The sequence below is a fragment of the Patella vulgata genome, chromosome 5 (assembly GCF_932274485.2).
Source record: "Patella vulgata chromosome 5, xgPatVulg1.2, whole genome shotgun sequence".
In the NCBI taxonomy this organism is placed as follows: domain Eukaryota; kingdom Metazoa; phylum Mollusca; class Gastropoda; family Patellidae; genus Patella; species Patella vulgata.
The window spans coordinates 5,847,310-5,866,732 of NC_065883.2; the positions used below are offsets into that span (position 1 = coordinate 5,847,310).

Sequence of the window (19,423 nt, forward strand, 5' to 3'; positions counted from 1 at the left end):
GCCAGATAACGTACAAGATGAATCACTAAAGATCTGTGGTCTTCCCTTCAGTCAGATAACGTACGAGAAGAACCATTGCAGATCTGTGGTCTTCCCTTCAGTCAGATAACGTACGAGAAGAATCACTAAAGATCTGTGGTCTTCCCTTCAGCCAGATAACGTACAAGATGAATCACTAAAGATGTGTGGTCTTCACTTCAGCCAGAAACGTACGAGATGAATCACTAAAGATCTGTGGTCTTCAGTTCAGCCAGATAACGTACGAGATGAAGCATTACAGATATGTGGTCTTTCCGTCAGCCATAATGATATTGGTGAATGTTTTGTTAAGGCCTTTGGCAGAACGGAATCTCTCCAGATCTTCGCACAATGTACACCGGACCAATGCAATAAAACACTGCTGGATTTTGCGCAAAAGTCAACACTGCAGCTTAAAAATAGCACGGATCGGAACCTAGATTTCTCCATCTTTAACTGTTGACGGGCAACTTTTTAATCACTAAAATCGCTCATGCCCATTCACCGATTCTGTTTGACAAATACGTACCGATGATTCTCGTCTGCAACCTGCAAACAACGTTGTACCCTTGAAGGACGTTATGTTTCATTCGCACGCTTGACTATTGCTCATTTAGTAGAGTTTGAACCTGCAAACATATTCTAGAACACAAAAACAGCATCTCGTGAAATCGTAAACTAAAACATTTAAAGAACACAGTCTTCTCATTTGCTTAAAAAATGAAATGGGGTTTAACGTCCTACTCTTCTGCTCCGAACTGGGCTAATGAAGACGGATATACGCCATACAGTGTGCTATGAGGGAAATTTTGCCCGGACAGCGGCACTACGGCCTACTCTTATATCGAATTCCAACTGTCAAGGGACCTATTACATGCACGCCAATGTGTACACGGGACCTCGGTTTTTCGTCCCATCCGAACGACTAGACAGTTGTCCTTGTCAAGCCCTCCGTCCGCTAAGGATTTTAACAATACGAACCAATAAAAAGGCCATATACTTAAACTATTTTATCTTAAGTTTTTACGGATAATGCTCCTGACCCCGAGTTGATAAAGCACTTAAGTTAAGATTTTGCTCAAAACGGATCGTCTTATTTGCCCTTTATAAAACTTTTGTTGTTTTAATGTATCAAATACATCAATAAGAAACTATGTGCAAATGTTTTGTGTTTCTGGATCAAAGATATTTCTCATAAACAGTGATTGAAAGTTGAGTAAATTCTTAACTTAAGTGCGAGAATGTTTTGTGAACTTGGAACCTAGTTATGGAAAACAAAGCAGTTCTCTATACAGTGTTCTTAATTCTTAGTCCGAGAATGCTTTGTGAACTTGAGGCCTAGTTATGGAAGACCAAGCTCTCTATTCGGTGTTCTTAATTCATAGTCATTAATTCTTAGTTCTTAATTCATAGTCATCAATTCTTAGTTCTTAATTCATAGTCATTAATTCTTATTTCTTCATTTGTTGTCGTATTTCGACATTTGTATACTAAACTGAAAATGTGTATCCTGTAGCTGAACACTGAATAAAGAGCTGTTTAGTCTTCCATAGCTGGATCTGGACCCCCGTCGGCCATTCAAGATTTAAACCACACTAATCTTACCTCTATGGGGCATGATGATTATATTGTATATTTATCTGTTGAAATATAAACATTATTTCACATTTTTTAATATCTAGACACATTCTGCCGGGTGATTATATTATATATTTATCAGTTGAAATATAACAAATATTATTTCACATTCTGTGTTAAAATTTCTTTTAATTTAAACCTGTAGCCACTTCATTTAGAAGTCGATATTCCGACAGCTTGAAGCTCATTTATGATAATATGGTCGATGAAATATTACTAACCCGTTTGTCAAATTTTGTATTGAAGATTACAAATAAAAATTTAGATGTCAAGTGATGATGTATCAAGTAAGCGGTTCAACGTTGGACGCGATCCACGCTCAGGGGACGGTACGCGTGTCTTTCCGGTACCAATGTTTAAAGCTTTGTGGCATGGAATATTTAATTTTTGTTAATCTCTTCCAACGGTTAATTTTTTTGTTTATAGCGGCCTCACCTCAGTTTTCGAGTCTAAACCACATCCGTAGAGCATGCTCAATTTAAAACAACTTACTGGCTCGTGGCAAACTCTATAGGCCTAAGTTGCTTAAATATCATGAGGTAAACCTGCATATAGTCGCCATGACAGTGTTACATTATACACCTTTTTTTATTTCACACGAGTGTTGTTGTGGATGAAATGAAATGAAATGGGGTTTATCGTCCTACTGTTCTACTCCGGCTGGGCTGATGAAGACGGGCATACGACATACAGTGTGTTATGGGGGAAATTTTGCCCAGACAGCGGCGCTATGACCTACTCTTATATCGAATTCCATCTGCCAAGGAATCTTTACGTGCACTCCAATGTGTACACGGGACCTCGGTTTCGTACCATCCGAACGATTAGACAGCTGCTTTGTCAGGCCCTCGGTCCTTCGCCACTGACAAGGGGGAAACCACGCCGGAAAATCTCGATGAGCTTTCTCGGTCAACACCGGGAGCGAACCCGCGCCCTCCGGGCTAGCGAGCCAGCGCCATAGCCACTTAGCCACCGCGATTCCCCTTGTTGTGGATGCCGCTCGTATAGATATGCTTACATGTTCATGAACATCAGGTATCACTCTGATGTTTCCCCTATTAGACATTTTGACTGTTTCCTTTAGTATCTATTATATTTGAATCATTTATCAAAATACAAGTACCTCGGGCCATATTTATGAAATTTCTCCCATCCCAACACCGTGACAGCACCCCCCGCCCATCCCCTCATCACTGACAAAGTACCCCGGGTAGGAAAATCCCCCAAAAAACTTTATTGTCAGCCAATACCGGGATCGCACAAGAGACTTCTCCTTGTTAGCGAGCCAACCTCTTACTTACATTTAAAACAAGATAGGTCTGGTGGAGCTGGACTACTACTTCTGGTTCCGGTCACAACCCGTGCGCCATATTACTACTCTAAGGAATCATCAGGTCCCAGACTAGCAATTATTCGCCCATTGATTTCAATGTTAAATGGCTGTAACATCACAGGCTGTAGCTTTTGCTCAACATTCAGTTGGTTCTAATCTTTATAGGCACAATGGGGATCACATTTGGCAATCTCCTCCTCATAATTTTGTAGGGGGGTGAGCGTTTAGATTTTTTGCTACGAGGATTTGATGTTGACTGGGGGGGAAATCTCACTTCCGATACAATGATTGCTCTGCAGAAAGACACTTTACACCCCCTATCCATCCGCTGTAATATCATCTGTATTATACCCAAAACTACTGTGAAATTGCAAATTTGATCCCTTTTCACCAATTCTAGACCAAAAAGTCAACCCAAAAATGCAGGAAGCGGAGAGAAAAAAAATTAAGGGAAAAATTGTCTGTTTATAACTCGCACTCCCCATCATGAAATAAGGGGAAATAATTACTAGTCTGAATCCATAAATTAAAGTCATAACATTTGAAGAGCAAACCATTTTTTTGTTTTAGCGCGCCTGCCTCTTACCCACTTAGCACTTACATTTCGAACAGGAGTATCGATTTAACAATAAACCAAGACACAAACAAATCAATTGGTATGTTTGTATATTGTATATAAATCTATGGCGTGGCATTTGTGATCATTGTGTAGATTATATTACCGGCTGTCAAATATCACAAATTGATGAAGCGCATTAAAAACCCATTAAAACTTTTACAATAAACGTTCTATAAATCACTTTAAGCACCTGTCTAAAGTTTTCTATTAGTCACGTTTTATAACGTTTAAACGGTGCAAATTAAAGCCCTACTCACACTATCCAGCATTTGTCGGGGCAGAACCGGACCCTAAGTTCACAAAACATTCTCAGGCTTAAGTTAAGAATTTACTCAACTTTCAATCACTGTTTATGAAAAACATCTTTGATCCAGAAACACAGAACTTTGCACATAGTTTCTTATTGATGTATTTGATACATTAAAACAACAAAAGTTGTTAAAATAAGAGTAAATTCTTAAATTAACTTAAGTCTGAGAATGCTTTGTGAACTCAGTGCCAGAAAGCGCCAGAACATCGTATATATTGCTGTGTAGATATTTAGTGGAATGAAAATGGTTTTGACGTTTTACTGGCAGAGGTTTTGCCCTAACACCGCTGCTACGAGTTATTCCAATTTAGATTCTCAACAATACTGCATATTCAGTCCCTCCGTCCTGCCCCACTGACAAGGGAACATTGGTTCCGTCCTGCACCACAGACAATGGGAAATCGTTCCCTCCGCCCTGCACCACAGGAAATCGGTTCCTCTGTAATGCACCACAGACAAGAGGAAATCGTGTAAGAACATCTCTGGACCGCCTGGGTAGCGAGCTAACACCATATTCCAGAAGGCAACATGGCTCCCAAATCTGTTATTGTGAACGTGTCCAACACACCTAATTCGTAGTATGCTTTGAACTTAAGGATTTCAAATTTTCTCAAATAAAGGAAACACGTATATTAGATGACAGACTTTATATCGAGTAAACTTGAAGACAATATTTACAGTATATATCAACAACAACAAAACAAAAACAAAAACAAAAAAAAACAAAAACTACGCAGTTTACAAAGCCATTTCAACATGTAAATAATTAAGGTGTTAGATCTATTTTTAGTCGGGGATGGGGTGGGTTGAGAGACCGATTCCTCACGGAAAATGAATCAATAATCGGGGTGTGGGATCCGATTTACATATCCCTACGCCTACCTCTAATCATTGCTGTGTTTTAAAGCCAAGCTCACACTGTCCAGATTTATTTTCTGAGACTCAATTCAATATACACTGCTTTAGGTTAAAATTTACCTAGCTTAAACATACATTATGCAAGAGCAAAATCTGCTTATTAAAGTCTGTCTTTAGGCCTGAAATGTTATCTAAATTATCAATTAGACATTAATTAACTTATCCAGACCATAATCATCTCTAGATGTCAAGGCTAGCCTTCGATGTTGGCTGGATTAGATTCCTATATGCCACTAACGGCCATTGATAATTAAATAAAAAAAAGTGGATAATCGAGACTATGCCGTTTATATTAATGATTTTAGTAATGATGACCGAGACTATGCAAAAATTTCACTCGCTTCTTTCTCGGCTCCTAGTGGATCAATTTGACAGAAATTTTCAGCAAATTACCTTTACACTATCTAGTTTTTAACTATTATAGTGAGAACTGTCAGCTTTTTATCTAATCTCCCATAATGTATCTTTAATCCCAAATTCTATCCGGATTATCGCCAACATTATTACATGCCCGGGAAAACGTACGGTTAGCCCCCGGGTCCATTCAGTTGAACTGACATTTGCTATTCGTTTACTTATAACAACTGCCATCTCTTTATCTTATCTCCCATAATGTATCTTTAATTAAACCATATAATTCTTCTATAGAAAAACTGTAGCTTAATCACGTGATAAATAGTGGATTGGGCACTATTGATCACGTGCTTTAACTACCTGAATCCATTGGATGAGCCATATTTGGTGAGTAATGCCTTTAAACAGGGGAGAATGGACAGGAATTGCGCTTTAAAAACTGAAATGATACTCGAAACGTATGTACTTATGTCTAAATAATAGTTTAACATTGTTTTACAGTAATTTCGTTAATAAATCTTTTTATTGTCACTATATGGACAGGTAATTACTTCATGTACAGTGAGAGAAATATAGTTTGTAAGTTAAGCCGGATTTATGTCACCTTGCGACAATACAAAATTATGGGAAACCAGTAAAACCTGCTTGCTCATGTCGTCTTCGATCTTCGATTAGGTAGACATCGATCGATAAAACAGGATGGCCATGATCATGATCGTTATTAGATTCACGGGCTAGATCTATTTGTTAAAGCCAACTCAAGATTTCGTCAAGGTCGCTGAGATGTAAATAAGGTTAGCACACGTGACTGTTAGAGAGATTGTAGGTTAGGTTTAAGAATTTGGGGGAGAGGTTGAGTCTAGCGTTAGGGCTAGTTCCGAGGTTAGGGTTTGGATTGGCGCTAGTCCTGTTTACATCTAGTGACCTTTGACTTAACTTTAAGTTGGCCTTATAAAATAGATCTAACCTAGACTCAGGTCAACAGGATGGTCAACAGCGGCCATGATGGGTTTCAAATCACGCGGTAGTATCACGTGATTTGCCTTTACAGCCACGGATGATCTCATTTCACCAGAGACTGGATAAAAACTGTCCGCACATATGAAACATACGAGGCGCATTGGAGACGGACAAAAGGTAGTTGTTCCGAATGATCATTTGTTTTTCTTGGTCCTCCTCAATGGGAGATAACCCATTTAAATCTAGCTTTAGATGTCGCTCCAGTCACCCGGGTTGTTCCAACTGATCAGTCTCAGACTGCCCAGTTAAAATTAGTTTTTGATCGTCGCAAGAGCGACATGAACCCGGCTTTAGATACAAGATACGAACTAAAAGTGAAAGTAGTATGTCATCTATAAGACGTTATATATACCCAAGATGTCCTTAATTATTTGCATTGACTCTCAATAATTGAGAAGTCTACCTTCTTATTAGAACAACCAGATTTAGCTGTTGCCCCTGCAGCACACCAATCGCTTGTTTTACCGGCAGTAAAGTCTGTCAAACAAGCCACAGTTTTCTGTAATATATTCGGTTTTCCAAAAGCCTCAGTGAAACACGAACCAATATCGTTATGACTGAAAGGAGCTCCGCAGAATTTCAATCCGGCCGCTTGTTTGTCTTCTGGGGTGGCTTTTACAGCTGCGTCGAAATCAATACAGACTTGTCTGTCCCTGGAAAATAAACATATAAAACTCTGGAATGTATGGTCGAGCTGAATACGACAGAAAACAGTCCAATTTTTAGGCACATGTTATACTTCTGAGCCCACCCATGGCCAAAGCCGCAATGGCCTACAGATTAATGCGTCACTGGTAAATGTGGTTGTTATTTAGGTCAGAGATTATTGTCATTAACATCAGATACCGTTGTTAACGCCAGAGATTATTGTTATTAACGTCAGATATTATTGTTATTAACGTCAGAGATTATTGTTATTAACGTAACAGATCATTGTTACTAACGTCACAGAGCATTGTTATAACCGCCAGAGATTGTTGTTATTAACCCAAGGGAGCATTGTTATTAACGCCATAGATCAATATTGTTATTAACATCAGATATTATTGTTACTAACGTCACAGAACATTGTTGTTAACGTCAGAGATCATTGTTACTAACGTCACAGAACATTGTTGTTAACGTCAGAGATCATTGTTACTAACGTCACAGAACATTGTTGTTAACGTCAGAGATCATTGTTACTAACGTCAGAGATGCATATTATTAACACCACAGATCATTGTTACTAACGTAACAGATCATTGTTGTTAATGTCAGAGATATTGTTACTAACGTCATTGTCGTTGACGTTATAGATCATTGTTTTTGACGTCAGAGGTCACTGTTGTAGGCGTCATAGACTCCGTGACAATACCTCCGTGAAGACTTATCATTTGAAAAGCAAACTCACTCATTCTTGGTGTCCAAATTAAATGCTTGTTTGTAGAAAGACCATTCTTTTTTGGTTAAGTCCATTGCTGAAGCCTCCTTTTCATATTGCCCCGGACCATCACTGCACTGTCCGCATAGCCTCTCTTTTACAAATGTAGAGCCCTTTGGCGTCTGGATAGTGATGGACGAATCGGCACTCCTACAAAAATACAACAAACCTGTTCAGTTATGCGAAAGGCAGTGACTGGCAGTAATTGAATGGGATATGCAAATCGATTAGCCATATTCGGTATCTCGTAAAAATGCGTAAGAGTTCTTTTTGAACATAAGCGACAATCGGCACGGTCAACCTTCTTTGCATTTTGCAACAGTAATCGCATTTGTTGCTACTGTCGTTACTGCTATTAGTTGTACCTTGATCATCATTTAACGTCTGCTTCCCAAAAAACAATATCGCAGAATATTCCAGAATAAAAGGCCAAATAATCGAGACTAAAGGTCATAGGCATAGGGGGCCAATCTCAGTTTGTTGGGGGGTGGGGCAGGGTGTGACTATTTGCCCTAAAAGTGTTCTTGGCATGAGGTCTTAAGTATTATAATATTCAAACCGTGAGCGATTTCATTTTACAATTATACAATTATATTTCTATAGTATATGGTCCCATTCTCTGATTCATCGGGATTTTCCAACGTGGTTACCCCTTGTCAACGGGGGTGGGGGCTGGCAAGGGACAACGAGTAGTCGGTCGTTCGGATGGAACACAAAACCGAGTAAACATTAGCCCAGTTGGAGCAGAACAGTAGGACGCTAAACCCCATTTCATTTCATTTCATTTAAACCACTGATGTGCACGTAAAAGAACACGTGAAATAAGAGTAGACCGAAGCGCCGCTGTCCGGGCAAAATTCCCTCATAGCACACTGTATGGCGTATGCCCGTCTTCATTAGCCCAGTCGGACATTAAACCCTCATTCATTTCATTTAATTTTTCCGAGTTATTAGTCGATATAGATTTTAAAAAAAGTATATTGGTACAAAAATTATTCGTACAAAACCGACGGCAAATGAAAAGGATACAATCGTGTATTAACACGTACCTGTATCGTATAGCAACAGCATGCCTGGGCAGTTCCAATCGCCAGTAATGGGATTCGAATTCTCCATAAACCGTTAAACCAAAATCAGGGAAATTATCAGCTACTGGTAAAGGTACCTTCAATCCTTTATTCTGAAATCGTAAAATAAAAAGTGATTTTAAAAAAAAAAAAACAAACAAAAAAACAAAAAACAAAAAAAAAACCCAAAACGCGGGAATCCGTATAATCTATAATTTTGAATCACTTGCAAACTACAATATCGTGAAAGTTTAATCTCAGTCCATAATTGTTCAAGTTAAAGATTCCACAAACATGCTCCTAAAATGTTTGCTGCTTATAGTCTTTGAACAAGCATGTTACTTACCCAGTGTCAGTCCAACAAAACAAAAAAGAAAGAAAAGAAAACAAGTGTTAGTCAAAAAGTAATACAGTGTCTCCCCACTGTAAGTCCAAAAGTAACCCTCCCACTGTCAGACCAAGAGGAGTAACCCTCCCACTGTCAGCCCAAGAGTAACCGAGCTTCTCTCTCACTATCAGTGAAAAAGTTAATATCACTAAAATAAGGTATCATAACTTTAATCTGAGAGAGAGAGAGACAGAGAGAGAGAGAGAGAGAGAGAGAGAGAGAGAGAAATGAAATGCAATGAGGTTTAACGTCCTACTGTTCTGCTCCTATACTGGGCTAATGAAGACGGGCATACGCCATACAGTGTGCTATGAGGGATCTTTTACGTGCATTCCAATGTATACACGGGACCTCGGTTTTTCGTATCACCCGAAGGACTAGACAGCTGTCCTTGTCAGGCCCTCCGTTCTGCACCACTGACAAGGAGAAACCACGTCGGAAAATCAGGATGAACTGAGAGAGAGAGAGGGAGTGAGAGAGGGAGAGAGAGAGAGGGGGGTGTTAACGTCCACTCGACATTAATTTCGGGACTAATATGGTTCAATTTTATTTCAATAATTCTCTTAAGCGTAAGGGTCTTTAGCAGTGGGGGGGACCAGAGGACCCTGGGAAAACCCACGAGGTTGAACAGGCGACCCTATTCCTTGTCACGTACAACCGGGAAATCGAAACCACGCCAGTTGACTCAATGACAGACCTAATGATACAACGCGCACGCACTATCCATTCGCCACCCCCCCCCCCCCCCGCCGATTAGAATGTGATATTAAGCATTCAACCGAGCACCAGGCTGCACCCAAATCCCCAAAAAGCAGATGTTCATGCGTATACTTGTTGGCGCGCACGTAATAACCATTGAAGAACAGGCGAAAATGCCGCTGCCCGGGCAGATTTCCCCCTCATAACCCACTTTATGACGTATTCGACTCTTCAATGACCCGGTTGGTGCCGGAAAGTGAGATAGATGTTAAATCATTTCATTTCATTTTTTTTACGACCATAAGATAGGTGCCGTGAACAGGCAGGGCATGTTTATCCGTTCAAGAACATTCGATACCACCTGGAAATTTCACACAGCCAACAAATTTTGTTGCATTCACTCACATCACTGATAAAACTTACATAGAATCCGGAACGGCGAATATCAGCATGAGCCGTTGTCTTGCCCTTTGATGCCCTAAAGAAGACTTCATCCTCCATTACGAATCCTGGATAATCCTTGTCATCTCTATTGCCACCAGTAGCTGCTACTTTAACATAGACACCGGAAGGCGTTGTGAATTCAGTCAGGATATGACGACACGGGATAGGTGCTGCCATCACACTACCGGAGAAAGCCGTGATGTAAGGGTCGCCAAACAGATAACAGAGACACGTACTACCTAATGAATGAATGGATAAATGACTGAATGAATGAATGAATGACGTCTTCCAATCAAATAATTCGCCAGCGGTTAAAACTAATCGGTTTCGATTACCTATCTCGTTTTGTACATGACGTAGCTCTTGAGGTGGTATTCGAATTGGTTCTCGTAAACGCGACGAATTGCCTCACAAGATCAGTTGACTGCCCTGTATTCGTGTTAGAAATGTCCATAATATGTATATTTCAACGTGAAATTCAAAATACACAAAAAAATAACGTCAGGCACATCGGTCTTCAAAGGGATGCCATCTTGAAAATCGAAACGTCAATCTGGCAGGCGAGCAAGTTTGAGATTTGCGTAATCGATTTGGTAAATCGTCGCGGTAAATAAAACATTTAAAAATGAAACCGATTAGGCTAATTTTTGCCGTAAACGTGATTGAATGGGATTTGCAAATCGATTATCCATCTTCACGCAGTGTAGCCCATCGAAAATATCTATATTCTTTTAAAAAACAACTTAAAACACATTTATTTAATCAGGCTTTTAACTGACTCTGTATACAATCGTTAACATGTCCATAATCTTGTTGTTTATTTATGATTACATTGTCACTTTGTAAAGTGCCTCTGAACATGTTATATGAAAGGGTGCACTATAAATATGCTGTAATAATAATAATAATAATAAAAAATATATAAAAAACGAAAGGAAATATAGATCTGTATTATAATCAGACTGATGTAACCTATACTTACTACGTTCCACGCAGGCGAATCTTCCGTTTCCCCAAAGACCATCTCTACAACGACAATAGTTGTACTGTGGGAAACACTGGATATCTTCGTCGTCCAAGCACACAACACCACCACACTTCTTCCCTGGAAGTACAAAACAAAACAAAACCCATGAGAGCATAATGCGGATTAAATCTAAGGGGCTCGCAAATTAAGTCTAACACAAAAAAAAAGAAATTATAATTTTATGATTTTATATATGGTTATGTCAATTGAATCTATCTATCTAACATAATGACATACAAATCGGACGGACAATGGCCAGAATATACCCCCTTTTCACTGTTGTTGCAAGGCCCGATGACTTTTTCAACCAGGGGTTCCATGCAAGTTTAATTCAGCCCTGATGATATTGGACATTACTATATTCCATTCAGTTCTAACGGGGTACGTGAACATTCGACTCAGTTTTCACCGAGTTTAACATGTACTCAACACAAACTTGGTCATTTTGAAACAAACATGGCATATCTTTATTTCTGCGAGTAGGGGTCTTTAGCACTAGAATGAAACCGGGGGTCTGGAGAAAACCCATGAGTTTAGACAGGCTACCCTACTGGTTAACACGTGCGCGCTTTATCATAAGGCCTGTCATTGAGTTAACTGGCGTGGTTCCGAATCCCCGGTTGCACGTGACGACAAGGAGTAAGGTTGCCTGTCCAACCTTGTGGGTTTTCTCCGGGTCCTCCCACTGCTAAACCCTTTTGATTCAATGACTAATACACACAAAACAAAAATCTGCAAGATAAAACTGCGGACAAGACAGAATATAGACATTGCAAAAAAATAAACAAATATCAAATCAAGTGAATGGATCCGGAGCAAGCCATAAGCGTCCACTGTGCTGTAAAGTCCCGGGCCTGTGGTGGTACAGGCTTCACTCAAAAAAAAAATAAAATAAAGAATAAAAATTATGACGTAACAGAAACAGAAATAATGCTAGTCTTTTGTCATCGATCATCACTTTTTAGGGAAAATTAAATTTCTTTAAATTGACTTATGAATCAAAATTTAAAATATTTCAAATCAGTGTATAAAAAAACTGTTATTTAATCAGCTTTCAAATAATATTGAATATTATCAACATGAGGAAGATATCGGAGTCACGATGGCTCAATGAATTGGCGACCATCCACTAACCAGAAAAACCCTGGATTTGTTACCGGTGCTGTCTGAGAAATTTCTTCGCGCTGTTCACCGAGAGAGAGAGAGAGAGAGAGAGTATTTAACTTCCATTAGACACAAACTAGGTCATTTCGGGACTAACATATGGTTCAATTTTATTTCAATAATTCGCTTGCGCGTAGGGGTCTTTAGCAGTGGGAGGAAACCGGAGGACCCGGAGAAAACCCCACGAGGTTGGACAGGCGACCCTTCTCCTTGTCACGTACACCCAGGGAATTAAAACCACGCCAGTTGACTCAATGACAGGCCTTATGCTACAGCACGCATACCATTCGGCCATCCAACTCCCCTGCCAGTGGTGCGGACGCGACAAGGAACAGGCTTTCGGTAGTTCGAATTGGACAAAAACCGAGGTCACGTGTATACCATCACTGGTATGTTAAAAATCCCCCTGCTATCCAAATAAGAATAAACCGCAGTGCGGCTGTCCGAGCAAAATTGCCCCTCATAGCACACTGCATAACCCCAAACTGATTAAAACACAGATCCTATTTCGTTTCGTTTTTTATTGTTCAAAATTTCGTTTAACTTGTCTTTACTACACTAGGATCTGAACGAGTTGTTATATAACCCACGATCTGATTGATGTGAGGGATTAGCCAATGAAACGGTCTGTTACGGCGAGTTCTTGGCGTGCGTTGCACGGCACTGTCCGTATCCCAGTAGAAACATCAACACTAATTAGTTAATAAAAAGTCTGACGTCATAGGGTCAAAAGCCGCTCGTATCACCCGTGACGCGACTGGCCAGATCTTCATGTAGTGTGGGCCATCGAAAGTATAAGAAACGAAACGAAATATAGATCTGTATTTTAATCGGATTGGTATAACATATGCTATTATTCTTGTGATTGGTTGGTACAGATATATTCAGCATGTAATCCGTTAGAAAAAATATATTTTCCTAATAAATAAGATAATAATCCAAACTGTAAACAGCCGCCATAATCGCGCGAGCATCCTCTGAAAACAGACGCCATAATCGCGTGATCATCCCATGAAAACAAACGCCATAGCTACAGGGGCGTTATTTGAAGATTTGGCTACACAATGCTCGGACCTACCTGGGATATACCCAGCTAAAGCCAGTGGAAGAAAACACAAGAACAGCACCAACATTTTTCCCCAATCAAATGCCTATAAATCGAGCCCCGGGGTTGGTTTTATAGCCCTAGGTCAACATTATAATACAATGAACCACCTTTTATAAATTATACGTCATAATTGCCTTTTATTTTGATACTTTATAATTTCTATTATATTTGAAGAAATCTATATCTAGTCATTGTTTAGTATTGTTCCAAACGACTTAGTATTATTGTATAACAAACGTTGAGCAAGCGTCATTAACCTATATAGCGCTAATGGCCCTTTACGTGTTTCGATCATACCATTGTAGTCTGAACAAAAAGCTTGAATACGAAAGTATGACAGAAAAAGTTGGATATTTGAATTCCGCTATTAAGTAAGGCCAACTTCAAGTTTTGTCAAAGGTCACAAGATGTAACCCTAATATTAACCCTGGACCTAGCCCCAATGCTTACCCTAAACCTAACCTGCAACCTCGCCAACAATAACGTGCTCTGACCTTATTTACATCTCAGTGACCTTGACGAAAATTGATCTGGCCTTAACAATTACGAGCTCTGACATTCACATCTCAGTGACCATGACGAAAATTGAGCTGGCCTTAACAAATAGATTTAGCCATTAAGGAAGAGGTACGGGCTTCAGTAACCCTGTTGAAAAGTAGGAAGTTAAACTTCCATTTCATTTCATTTCAGTTGTTCAAGAAATGGCCGGCGTAGTTCTCCCTTGTCAGTGATGCAGGACGGAGGGCCTGACATGGATATTTGTCTAGTCGTTTCGATGGTACGAAATACCGAGGTACCGTGTACACATTGGCATGCACATAAAAGATCCCTTAACAGTTGGAATTCGATATAAGAGTAGTGCTGTTTTCCGGGCAAAATGTCCCTCATAGCACACTGTATGGCGTTTGCCCGTCTTCATTAGCCCAGTTTAGGAGCAGAACAGTAAGACGTTAAACCCCATACCACTTCTTTTCAAGAAATGGAGTTTAGCCATCCTTGGTACCCCCATTAGTGGTCTCATTCTGTTCTAGGTATGCTAAATCAAGTTTGTATATCTCAACATTTCATTGGTCAGTGGCGTAAATTTGGGAAAAATTGGAGCTGGGCCAAGAGACCTGGGGTCTGCTTCACGAAATTTTAACTAAGATAAAATCCAAATTTTAGTAATTTGATTGGATAATATTAGATTGATTTTAGTGCTAAGCCAATCAAAATTGAAGTATCTACTAAAAATTGGATTTTATTTTTAGATAAAAGTTCGTGAAACGGGACCCAGATCCAGAATTAACACTGAAGGAAATTGATGACGGGTTACCTCAGTTTCGTTGGTGTCTATTTCAGAATCAAATCAATTCATAATAATTTCTTTTCACATCGACTTTAATGTTAAAGTAGCTAAGTCTCTAACTCAATATCACCCAAAGGGCGTTCGCAATTAAAGTAGCCAAGTCTCTAACTCATTATCATCCAAAGTCTTTGACATTGAAAACACAAATTATTTGTTAGTTTAAATCAACATTGATGTTGTGATCTTACTTGGAAAAGATGGGTTTCTGATATCCAGTATTTAAGACAAAATAAACGTTTTACGATTGGTACACGATTACACGAATCATGTACCATAATGCGTTTCAGCGCCATTTGTAACAAGGGACTCGAAGAACGAGGCTAGACATATTCCACAAGTCATGTCAAACGGTGACGTTATATTCTTATCTGGAGAGCATGCGCAATAAATACGATCGGTGTAGACTGGAATAACCAGACGCTAGAGATTGCCATTCGATTGAGACTTCTGGCGTATCTCGCCGAACGTAACTGATTTAAAATTAGGGTAAAAACGGAAACAATTTAATGTAAATCAGTTTATATATATTCATATTACATTATTATTTGTGTCAATTTCTAGATCCCAAATATTAGCGATTCAGCAATGACATTTTTTTCAACATTCCGATGATTTTAATCGTTTTAATCCCAAATAGCCCAGCCAGAAACAATTATCATCTGATCAGGTCCGTAGTCAGCTTGCTAGCTTCGGAGGGGCAGGGAGGTTTTTAGGGGGGGGGGGCACACCCGGTACAGTCTACAGTAGGTATTTTAGGGTTATGGTCGGCAAATTTTTTTTCGGGGGGGGGGGGGGCATTGCCCCACTTGCCCCCCTCTGGCTACGGGCCTGCATCTGATACAAATATTAAAGGGGTTGACACTCAATTTTTTTTCTAGGTCAATTTTAAGGAATATCCAAAAGCTGTGACATCATTGTTATATAGGTCTTAAATTTATTTTCAGATTTTTCTTGCGAGAAAACTAAGACGTGGTGCTGGTTTAAGAAAAGAACAATATTGATATATATACTCATAGCAGCTGTTGCCATATGTAGGTAAAGTTAACCATTTTAATATACAGGCACAAAGCTTTCAACATGATCTGTATTGAACTGTTACATACACTAATCAATACGGATCTTTCTTTAGAGGTCATACAATATACTTGGAAAAATACAAAATGAAATGAAATAGGGTTTAACGTCCTACTGTTCTGCTCCTATGCTGGGCTAATGAACACGGGCATACGCCGTACAGTGTGCTATGAGGGGAATTTTGCCCGGGCAGCGGCGCTATGGCCTATTATTATATCGAATTCCAACTACCAAGGGATCTTTTACGTGCACGCCAATATGTACACGGGACCTCGGTTTTTCGTCCCATCCAAACGCCCTCCGTCCTGCATCACTGACAAGGGGAAACCACGCCGGGATGAACTTTCTCGGCCAATGCAGGGATCGAACAACCGACCTCCAGGCTAGCAAGCCAGCGTCTTACCCACTTAGCCACGTGATCCCCCTGCAAAAATACAAAGGGAGTTATGTGGCCATATACAATCTAAAGTAATATTGTTAAAGATATTTTGGCCGAAAAACCTTGCATTATCCTTTAAAATTATTTTCTCGTGTACAAACTGTGTGATTTGATGATATATTTGGACTAAAAACATTATGTTCAAACTAATTCATCTATCAAAAGATCCCTAATGCGAGGTTCCCACTGTCGTGCGATGCGGTACTATAGGGTTGAAGCTACGATCTGGTACGTGTAGATACGTTCGGATACGTTTCGATACGACCTATACGCGATTGCTACGACTGACCTGATAGGATCACCATGATTACTCCACGATTAAAACTGTGATAGTGGGAACCTAGCATTAAAGCATTTTAATCACAAGAAAATTACCCCAGTTGTATGCAGAGCTTTGGTTGTGCCAGAGGCCAACTTCTTTATTGCATCCCCTTCGCCCTAGACTAAAAAGATCCCCTAATTATGTGAGAAAATTAACCTATTTAGGAGCCCAAAGCTTGTTTCTTCTCAGTCCACCCTGGTGCTCCCTCTCAGTCCACCCCTGCCGTTCCTTCTCAGTCTACCCTCGATGCTCTTTCTCAGTCCACCCCTGCTCGTTCTTAGCCCACTTCTCAGTCCACCCTGGTGCTCCCTCTCAGTCCACCCGTGGCGTTCCTTCTCAGTCTACCCCCGATGCTCTTTCTCAGTCCACCCCTGACGTTCTTTCTCAGTCCACTTCTCAGTCCACCCCTGGCACTCCTTCTCAGTCCACCCGTGGCGTTCCTTCTCAGTCCACCCCTGGTGCCCCTTCTCAATCCACCCCTGGTGCCCGCCAATGTGTACACGCGGCATTATACTTACTCAGCTTTTGTAAAGAATATCTGACATGACATTAATATGATTTATTGTAATGATCAGATACCATCTGGCCACCACGGATATAGGTCAAATATTTTACTCATTGGCGAAAAAAATGGGCAATTGAACCCGAAATGACCTAGTTTCTCTTTTTCATTTATCTTGGGCGTGCGGGTTGTAACATTAGGTCTGTCATTTAGTAACTGGCGTGGTTTCGAATCCTCGGTTGTACGTGACAAGGAGTAGGGTCGCCTGTCCAACCTCATGGGTTTTCTCCGGGTCATCCGGTTTCCTCCCACTGCTAAAGATCCCTACGCGCAAACGAATTATTGAAATAAAATTGAACCATATGTTAGTCCCGAAATGACTTAGTTTGTATCGAGTGGACGTTAAACCCCATTTCTCTCTCTCTTTTAAATTGTGGTCAGAAATGGATATTAATTGACTGACACCCTGAAACAAATGTTCATCGGATCATGTACATGGCCCATACAAAAACCTAAAAAAAAACGGGTGTTGGCTTTAACTCAATTTCACCTCTTGTCAAAAACGTGACGAAATGTTACAAAGAATTATAGAATTTGTAAAAATAGTCAAACAAAGTTGAAGAGAGAGAGAAAGAGAGAGAGAGAGAGAGAGAGAGGGGGGTTTAACGTCCACTCAACACAAACTAGGTCATTTCGGGACTAACATATGGTTTAATTTTATTTCAATAATTCGCGTGCACGTAAGGGGTCTTTAGCAGTGGGAGGAAACTGGAGGACCCGGAGAAAATCCACGAGGTTGGACAGGCGACCCTACTCCTTGTCATATACAACTGGGGAATCGAAACCACACCAGTTGACTCAATGGCAGACCTTATGATACAACGCGCACGCGCTAACCATTCGCCCCCCCCCCCCTAAGTTGAATAACTCAGAGGCGGAGGGTGGGATGTGGGATGGGGGATTACTAAATAACAGTATTCAAAATCTCTTATTCATTTTTTTCTATCTTTTGTTGGTTGGAGTGATACAGGTCCAGGAAAACCCTACAAATGACAGTTGACACCCGCAATTCTCTAAATAATATTGGAGGAGAGGACCTCCTCCCTCGGACCCCCCTAACGAAGTATATCCTGCGTACGCCAGGGGAATAACTTTTGTGGAACTCGACTCCGTCTTGTTGGCCAAACAAATGTGTAGAATGCATTTAGCGGATAAATACTTTAATGTTTTCAGATTTAAAGAAAATATATGGAAGTGTGGGGTCCATGATTATACGTATTGATGACACAAAACATCACAGCTTACATCCCCGTCAACTTCATCCCTGTCTAGTTGAGACGGACATAACAGAAAAACTTATCTTTTAAAGTCTCGCGGTAACCAAGCAACCAGTCTCAGCTTACAATTCCTCGTGTTTATTTTACAACTCAAGACAATCTGGTTCTAAATGAAGCACGCAAAAATTATCCGATGTTCACTGAAAAAATAAAATCCATTTGAAAATTGATCCCAGCTCATCTTAAAACAAAAAGTAATACAATAAGTGCACTAAGTGAGAGGGAGGGGTTGTGTGTTTCCGTCATGACGTCATTGTGTAAATATATCGTAGTCTGGTTTACTGGCTAAATCTATTTGTTAAGGCCAACTCCGGTTTTCTCCCACTGCTAAAGACCCCTACGCGCAAGCGAATTATTGAAATAAAATTAAACCATATGTTAGTCCCGAAATGACCTAGTTTGTGTCGAGTGGACGTTAACCCTCTCTCTCTCCCTCTCTCTCTCTCTCTCCGTCTGACTTACCATGTTTTTATTTTGCAAAATTCAAATAGTTTTCATATATATTTAGCCAGGTGTGCCGCTTTTTTTTCATGTGTTCCAAGGTGTGCCCCTGGCCAAAAAAGGTTGAGAACCACTGCTTCAGAATAATGCTTCTGAAACTCCTGTGGTTTAATGTTGGATTTCTAATATTAAATTTTAATTTGCGGAACCCATTAATTTTGTTTGCGAAAAGGTTCCGGGGAACACACTCTGGGAACAACTGTCCTAGAACAAACATCCGTCGGTATGTTTAATAACTGTATTTTTTTTTTTTTTTTTTTAGGGGGCGGGGCAGACTTTTTAAATACCTAAACCGTTGCCCGAAACTAAATTTTACCAATTTAATGATTTGTTAGGTCGCGTGATTCAAGTGCAAGTCCCTAGAGGGTTA

General features: G+C 40.1%; 1 protein-coding gene across 1 annotated transcript; it reads right to left on the reverse strand.

Annotated features, from left to right (window-relative positions):
* Window positions 1-4,550: 4,550 nt before the first annotated feature.
* LOC126822130 (uncharacterized) lies at window positions 4,551-13,630 on the reverse strand. Its single transcript, XM_050550903.2, has 6 exons — window positions 13,501-13,630; window positions 11,214-11,336; window positions 10,211-10,470; window positions 8,683-8,813; window positions 7,604-7,783; window positions 4,551-6,863 (listed from the first exon to the last, which is right to left on the reverse strand). The coding sequence occupies exons 1-6, from the start codon at window positions 13,553-13,555 to the stop codon at window positions 6,578-6,580; spliced, it is 1,035 nt and encodes a 344-aa protein (XP_050406860.1). The 5' UTR covers window positions 13,556-13,630; the 3' UTR covers window positions 4,551-6,577.
* Window positions 13,631-19,423: the final 5,793 nt, after the last annotated feature.

Bases quoted from the DNA above. Each gene is read 5' to 3' on its own strand.
- LOC126822130 (XM_050550903.2), bottom strand. From the start codon at position 13,555: ATGTTGGTGCTGTTCTTGTGTTTTCTTCCACTGGCTTTAGCTGGGTAT. The intron at 8,814-10,210 runs GTAAGTTTTATC...TTACGATTTCAG, and splicing joins TTCGCCGTTCCGGATTCTAT to AATAAAGGATTGAAGGTACC. The intron at 7,784-8,682 runs GTACGTGTTAAT...GTATTTTTGTAG, and splicing joins GCTGTTGCTATACGATACAG to GAGTGCCGATTCGTCCATCA.